Here is a 7,785-nt window from a genome sequence, read left to right as displayed (position 1 = left end):
ACAGCAGGAGGGCGGTAGCAGCTAGAGATGCAGCAGGTGGGCGAGGGCAGGTGGGCTGGCAGCAGACCGGGCGGCAGCAGCTGGACACACCACAGCTGGGGCGGCAGCAGGTGGTCCTGCAGCAGGTGGTCTGGCAGCAGCTAGGGCGGCAGCAGGTCTCCAGGCAGAGACTTCGGCCACAGCTCTGGTCAGAGCAGACGGAGCCACAACAGGAGCTGACCATGGTGTCAGAGGGTGGAAGTTCTGGGTGAGTTTCCAGGAAAGTGAGTTTCTTGAGTCTGAGAGTCTTCTCGGTCCCCAGCCCTCTTTATATCCTGCTGAAGAGCTGCTATCATGACATCATTATTTCCTTGTTATTGTTTACCCTCTTAGGAAAATTGATCATTTAATTACATAATTGTGTGTTTCTTATTCAGTATTCGAAAATGGAAAAAATAATACCATTCCTTTTCCTGGTAAGCGCCTGTGTATCCAATTGAAAGCCCTGTCCTAGCCTTCCCTAGTGGGTGTCACCTTTATTCCTGGTTGGTTCAATGCTTAGAAAGCATTAGTCGTATGACTCTCTAACACTTTTTTTTTAAATGTGATCTTCTCTCCTATCACTGCTCTCTGAACTTCAGAGAGAAAAAATTTCTTATATGATTCATGCATATTTTGTTGTCAAGGCTGTGGGGAATAAGTGCTGGTGAGGTTAAACATGAAAAGGAATTAGAAAGAAAGATGTTTGGGGGGAGGGTGTTCCACATATTATATGAATGAATGTGATCCTATGTGGGCATCTTGGATGGTGAGGAAGATAGTTACACTACAAGGAAGTTTCAAATTCTGTGTCTGATTTCATTCCACTGTCTCAAGCACTGCTAGCAGTACTCACAGCTTTTAAATAGAAGAAACACATTTTTGCTGTATGTCTCTCAGGCTAGGCAACCAGAAGGGGATATTTTGGTTTATCTTTTAGTTGTCAGACCTGTACACAGGATATTTCATTACAAAAGCATTCATTATATATAAACATGTTTGGAATTATTAAGCCTTCAATAATATGGATCCAAGACATTATGTTGGGTAGTAAGAGAACTTGACAGATAACTCCTCATCTTTTTCCTGTATATGCTTGAATGAGACATACGCATAAGAAAGAATTTGGCAATAGTTAAAAGAAGGGCTTTCTAATAGCTCAGCTGGGAAAAAATCCGCCTGCAATGTGGGAGACCTGGGTTCGATCCCTGGGTTGGGAAGATCCCCTGGAGAAGCGAACAACTGCCCATTCCTGTATTCTGGCCAGGATAATTCCATGCACTGTATAGTCCATGGGGTTACAAAGAGCTGGACATGACTGAGTGCCTTTCATTTTCAAAAGAATGACAGTTATTTTTTTAAGTCTTAATTTTTTTAATTGGAGGATAATTCCTTTACAAGGTTTTGTAGCTTTCTGCAGTACAACAATGTGATTCAGCCATAAGTATATATATATATATATATCCCCTCCCTCTGATCTGCCCTCCCACTCCAATCACATCCCACCCCTCTAGGTTGTGATAGAGCATAGGACTGAGCTTCCTATGTTATTTTTAACTGAAGAACTAAAATTGACATATACAGTACATGGAAAAGTTCCACACATCTTCAATAAAAGGTGAAGAATAATAATATTTATCATCTGTAGAATATTTACTATTCATTATGCTAAACTCACTAGACTCTGTGCTGAGTTCACTGAGCATTGTGCTGAATACCTTATATTTGTTTTGAATCTGTAATGCTGCATATAATATAATGTGTTTTCTTACTACTTCTTTAAGCAACAGGCCAAAGAAGCATAGAAACGTTAAAAGGAAAAGAAAAAAAAAAAAAAACTTCTGTAAGATTAAACAGAAGTTAAGCTGTTTTAGGACAGCTGAAGAAGGGGTGAAAAATAAAGCTTGCAACCCTTTGCTGAAGCTGCTTCATTCCATGTTTCATCTTTGTCATTATCTCTGCAAACTCCTATTCCTCTCTCAAAACCCAGGTTTCCCCTGTATGCTTCCTCCAAATGATTACCTACCCTGTTCAAATATAATTTGTCACTGCATTGTGCTCTGAATTTAGCACTCTCTGCAATGCAGACACCCTGAGGGCATGAACTATAAAATTTAATTTTGTTTCTGGGACAGAGCATATTAGTGACAAATGTTTGTCGAGTGAATGAAGGCTTTTGGATAAATTAAGGGTATGTAATGGTCCTTTAAAAAATATGTCTGTTTTGCCTGGTTGAGAAAAGTGGGAGAAACAGTCCAAACAAAGGGATCATGGTTATACTTGAGGAAAACCACATTTGTTTAAGTGGCAAGCAACGTGTCATCTGATAAAACACATTTGTGGAAGTTCAAATTTGATGCACAGAATCGAACTTACTTACAGGACACCATACATACATATACTGTATTAACACAGAAGGAGGTGAATACATATGTTGACACTGGTTCTCTTCACTTCTGGACATTCCAATTTAGCTCTCTTTTGTGAGAATTAGCGACCATCCCTGGTTTAAAAGTATATATTGAGACAAAGATGTGAGTGCAAGTAGTTTACTTTGGGGGGCGATTCTGGGAAGTACACCTGAGGAAGTGGGAAAGCAAGACAGGAATGAAAGGAAAGCCCATACGTCTATAATAATGCAGTTACACTGTGGGTAACTGCGGAATGAATCTGGCGACCTACCTGAGGCTGGGGGCTATTAGCCGCCATGACTGTGTGTCTAGAAAATCCCACAGAATCAACTGAATATTATTGTCAGCAGTGAAGTTGGCTGATATAGAAAACTGATGGATTTCCTATGCATTTAGCACGATTTCTTCATAAAATATAATGGGAAAATGAATTCACAGATCTGTGCTAAAATATAAAAATATGTAAACAAATCTGTAAAATAATATACTTACCTGGTATTGGAGGAATGTATTAACATTTCCTGAAGGCCAAAAAATATTTGAGTAAACATCAGAACAAAAAAATGTACAGCTAAAGCTGGGTTAGTGAATAAAGACATAAATGTCATACACATGCATTCAATAAGAATGCATCTCCATTTGTAAAACTAGGTTTTGAATGGGATTGCCAAAGCCTAATGATAGGAAACTAAATTTTGATCACATTCTTCTGTGCTATTTAAATTTTTTAAAAAGCCATGTGTTTATGTATAAGTGACATAAGACCTTTAGAAAAGAATATATGTAATTTAGATAAAATTCACAGTTCTCTCTACAGATTCAGTTTCATAAGCTTTCTATATTTATGTTTAAGCTCGTACATATTATATACTAAAAGATGAAAACTACATTTCAGGCAGTCTTCCCAGCTCTCAGATTAATTATTATGAATTACCAATTGCTTTGGGGGACTGTTTGAGTTCCCTAGGAAGCAGACCCAGAGATTGAAATATGCAAACAGGATATTTATTGAGAAGTGCTTGTGAGATTAGCAGTTGTAGAAGGAAAGAGAAGGGAAGTGAGCAGAAGTGGACAGTTGGAGAAATCAGTCTAAGAAAAAGTTTCAGTGGACATCTAAGCATGGTACTAGAAAGTTCCCTTTTTTCTCTTGAACATAAAATCACACATTCCAGCAATACCTAGGAACTGTCATAAAGTCTGTTTCAATCATTTATATTACCTTCCGGGCACTGAAAGTAGCCCCTCTATAAAGCAGAATAAACGGAATAGTCTGAATAATAATAATAAATCAAATCTATTGAAGCTCTGGCTACAAAAATAAAGCAGAACTCCACTGTATATGTAGGGGCTTCCACTGTGGCTCAGAAGATAAAGAATCTGTTGGCAACGCAGGAGACCTGGGTTCGACCCCTCGGGCAGGAAGATCCCCTGGAGAACAGAATGGCAATCTACTCCAGTATTCTTGCCTGCAGAATTTCATGGACAGAGGACCTGCTGGGCTACAATCCACGGGGTCACATAGAGCTGGACCCGGCTGAGTGACTAGCATTTTCACTGTGTATGTGGACGAAGCACTCATGGCATGTGACCCAAAGCAGAAAATACATCTATCCGTTGCTTTAATAAGTGCAAAAAACCCTGAAAGGTGGTGGTGTTAAAACTCATGAATTGTGTTCAATCTTTCCAAAACTTTCCTCCTGTTATTATATTCATAGATGCTTTATCACTACAGTTTCACCCTTTTGCCCCATAAAGACTAGAAAGTGATTATTTATCTATTTTCTGAACATAACTAATAGTGACCAGTGTTATTTGACCTCTCTTGAAGGTTGATTAATTTGTGCTGTTAGGCAGTGCAGGCAAATACAATTACTTTGGAATGAAATGTAAATACTTTAAAAAAAGAAAGAGAGTAACAATCAAATTCAATTTTCAGTGTCACTAGGAGGACGTTTATTTAGGTTCATGGAAATAACAAGACATAAGAAAATCTTTAACAGAGAGTACACCAAAAAATCTTCATTGGATTTCCCTGTCAGAGAGATAAAAATCAGTGGCCCCACAAGTGATGGAGACAATTCCTAAGGCATGAAAAACATATGTCCTAAAAAAATAGGGAAGAGTGTTGGGAGAATGTAATTTCCTTGAACATTCTGAGTGTTCTTACTTAGAAGGGAGGGAGTTTGGACAGAAGTTAGAATGTGGGCTCAGTATGTCTGGTGTTTGTTTATGAAATTCAAGGGACCAGTTCTCTTGACTCCTCCACATTTTAAAAAGAAGCTCTGCAACTGTGGGGAGGGAGGAAATGAGGAAGCAGTATGCTCAAAGCAGAGATTCAGCAGCAAGAGGAGGGACAGCACACGGGGCGGGGGCAGGTGGAGATGACACAGGTGGGGCGATAGCAAGTGGTGTGGCAGGAGACCCGGCCACACACTGGGCGCAGGCAGCAGCTGGAGCCACAGCAAGAGGGGCGGCAGCAGCTGGAGATGCGGGAGCAGGTGGGCTGGCAGCACACAGACTGGCAGCACCGGGGCCTGCAGCAGCTGGAGATGCAGCAGGTAGGCCTGCAGCAGCTGGAACCGCAGCTGGACCCACAGCAGGAGGGGCGGCAGCAGCTAGAGATGCAGCAGGTGGGGCGAGAGCAGGTGGGCTGGCAGCACACAGGCTGGCAGCACTGGGGCCTGCAGCAGCTGGAGATGCAGCAGGTAGGCCTGCAGCAGCTGGAACCACAGCTGGAACCACAGCAGGAGGGGCGGTAGCAGCTAGAGATGCAGCAGGTGGGGCGAGGGCAGGTGGGCTGGCAGCAGACCGGGCGGCAGCAGCTGGACACACCACAGCTGGGGCGGCAGCAGGTGGTCCTGCAGCAGGTGGTCTGGCAGCAGCTGGGCTGGCAGCAGGTCTCCTGGCAGAGACTTCGGCCACAGCTCTGGTCAGAGCAGACGGAGCCACAACAGGAGCTGACCATGGTGTTAGAAGGTGGAGGATCTGGGTGAGTTTCCAGGAAAGTGAGTTTCTTGAGTCTGAGAGTCTTCTTGGTCCTCAGCTCCCTTTATATCCTGCTGAAGAGCTGCTACCATTACATCATTTCCTTGTTATTGTTTAACCCCCTAGGAAAATTGATCATTTAATTACATAATTGTGTGTTTCTCATGCAGTAGTCCAAAATGGAGAAAACAATACCTTTCCTTTTCCTGGTAAGTGCCTGTGTGTCCAATTGAAAGCCCTGTCCCAGTTCTTTCTTTTGGGTGTCACCTTTTCTACTGGTTGGTTCATTGTCCTATACAGCTTTTATCATCTGACTCTAGTATCTTTTTTTGGAATGTGATATTCCCTCCTATCACTGCTCTCTGAACTTCAGAGAGAAAAATTTCTTATACAGCTCATGTATATTTTGTTGTCAAGGGTGAGGGGAACAAGTGCTGGTCAGGTGAAACACTGGAAAGGAATTAGAAAGAAAGATGTTTGGGGGAGGATGTCCCAGAAATAATATGGATGAATGTGATCTTAAGTGTGCATCTTGGATGGTCAGGAAGATAGGTAGACTACAAGGAATTTTCAAATTCTGTGTCTGATTTCACACCATCTCAAGCCCTTAGCAGTACTCACAGCTTTTAAATAAAAGAAACACATTTTTGCTGTATGCCTCCCAGGCTAAGCAACTAGAATGGGCTGTTTTGATTTATCTTTTAGTTGTCAGACATGTACACAGATATTTCATTATAAAAGCATTCATTAATTACAAAGAAGTTTGGCATTATTAAGCCTTCAAAAATATGGATCCAAGAATTCTGTTGGGTAGTAAGAGAACTTGACAGATAACTCCTCATCTTTTTCCTGTTGATGCTTGTATGAGACACATCCATAAGAAACAGTTTGGCAATAGTTAAATGAAGGGCTTCCCTGATAGCTCAGCTGGAAAAGAATCCACCGGCAATGTGGGAGATCTGGGTTCAACCCTGGGTTGGGAAGATCCCCTGGAGAAGGGAAAGGCCCCCCATTCCAGTATTCTGACCTGGAGGATTCCATGGACTGGGTAGTCCATTGGGTTGCAAAGACCTGGACTCGAGTGAGCGACTTTCATTTTCAAAAGAATGACAGTTATTTTTTTAAGTCTTTATTTTTTAAATGGAGGATAATTCCTTTATAATATTGAGTAGGTTTCTGCAGTACAACAATGTGATTCAGCCATAAGTATATATATATGTCCCCTCCATGTGAGCCGCCCTCAAACCGCAATCCCATCCCACCCGCTAGGTTGTCATAGAGCACCGGACTGAGCTTCCTATGTTATTTTTAAATGAAGAACTAAAATCAACATATATAGTAAGTGGATAAGTTTCATATATCTTCAATAAAGTGAGGAATAATGATATCTATCTTTTGTAGAGTATTTACTGTGCATTATGCTAAATTTCTTGAAGAGAAATTTTTTTTCTTCAAGAAAATTAAAGATACCAATGGAACATTTCATGCAAAGATGGGCTCGATATAGGACAGAAATGGTATGGACCTAACAGAAGCAGAAGATATTAAGAAGAGGTGGCAAGAATACACAGAAGAACTGTACAAAAAAGATCTTTACCACCAAGATAATCACGATGGTATGATCACTAACCTAGAGCCAGACATCCTGGAATGTGAAGTCAAGTGGGCCTTAGAAAGCATCACTATGAACAAAGCTAGTGCAGGTGATGGAATTCCAGTTGAGCTATTTAAAATCCTGAAAGATGATGCTGTGAAAGTGCTGCACTCAATATGCCAGCAAATTTGGAAAACTCAGCAGTTGCCACAGGACTGGAAAAGGTCAGTGTTCGTTCCAATCCCAAAGAAGGGCAATGCCAAAGAATGCTCAAACTACTGCACAATTGCACTCATCTCACATGCTAGTAAAGTAATGCTCAGAATTCTCCAAGCCAGGCTTCAACAATACGTGAACCGTGAACTTCAGATGTTCAAGCTGGTTTTAGAAAAGGCAGAGGAACCAGAAATCAAATTGCCAACATCCACTGGATCATTGAAAAAGCAAGAGAGTTCCAGAAAAACGTCTATTTCTGCTTTATTGACTATGCCAAAGCCTTTGACTGTGTGGATCACAATAAACTGGAAAATTCTGAAAGAGATGGGAATACTAGACCACCTGACCTGCCTCTTGAGAAACCTATATGCAGGTTAGAACTGGACAACAACAGTTAGAACTGGACATGGAACAAGAGACTGGTTCCAGATAGGAAAAGGAGTACGTCAAGGCTGTATATTGTCACCCTGTTTATTTAACTTCTATGCAGAGTACATCATGAGAAACGCTGGGCTGGAAGAAGCACAAGCTGGAATCAAGATTGCCAGGAGAAATATCTGT

At 41.4% G+C, this 7,785-nt stretch overlaps 2 protein-coding genes across 5 annotated transcripts in view; both read right to left on the bottom strand.

Annotated features, from left to right (window-relative positions):
- The window catches only part of LOC104990480 (keratin-associated protein 4-9-like), a 13,339-nt gene extending 13,116 nt beyond the window's left edge, over window positions 1–223 (bottom strand). For all 3 annotated transcript variants that reach the window (XM_010842570.1, XM_010842571.1, XM_010842572.1), the window contains exon 1: window positions 35–223. In XM_010842570.1, coding sequence (XP_010840872.1) covers window positions 35–223 — 189 coding nt within the window. The remainder of the gene's footprint in view (window positions 1–34) is intronic.
- A 4,130-nt stretch (window positions 224–4,353) lies between these two features.
- On the bottom strand, window positions 4,354–5,429 carry LOC104990481 (keratin-associated protein 4-11-like). Of its 2 annotated transcripts, XM_010842575.1 has the most exons (2): window positions 5,258–5,394; window positions 4,765–5,140 (listed from the first exon to the last, which is right to left on the bottom strand). In XM_010842575.1, the coding sequence occupies exons 1-2, from the start codon at window positions 5,392–5,394 to the stop codon at window positions 4,765–4,767; spliced, it is 513 nt and encodes a 170-aa protein (XP_010840877.1). The 2 variants fall into 2 exon arrangements, with proteins under 2 accessions (XP_010840876.1, XP_010840877.1); XM_010842574.1 differs by having other exon boundaries at window positions 4,354–5,429.
- Between the last annotated feature and the right edge of the window lie 2,356 nt (window positions 5,430–7,785).

Source organism: Bison bison, unplaced genomic scaffold (genome assembly GCF_000754665.1).
Source record: "Bison bison bison isolate TAMUID 2011002044 unplaced genomic scaffold, Bison_UMD1.0 scf7180017864180, whole genome shotgun sequence".
NCBI classification, from domain to species: Eukaryota; Metazoa; Chordata; class Mammalia; order Artiodactyla; family Bovidae; genus Bison; species Bison bison.
Note: the sequence above shows the minus strand (reverse complement) of the source record. Positions and strands in the feature narration are given on the sequence as shown.

What these genes read in the sequence shown, in the direction of transcription:
- LOC104990481 (XM_010842574.1), bottom strand. Translation starts at nt 5,394, where the DNA reads ATGGTCAGCTCCTGTTGTGGCTCCGTCTGCTCTGACCAGAGCTGTGGC.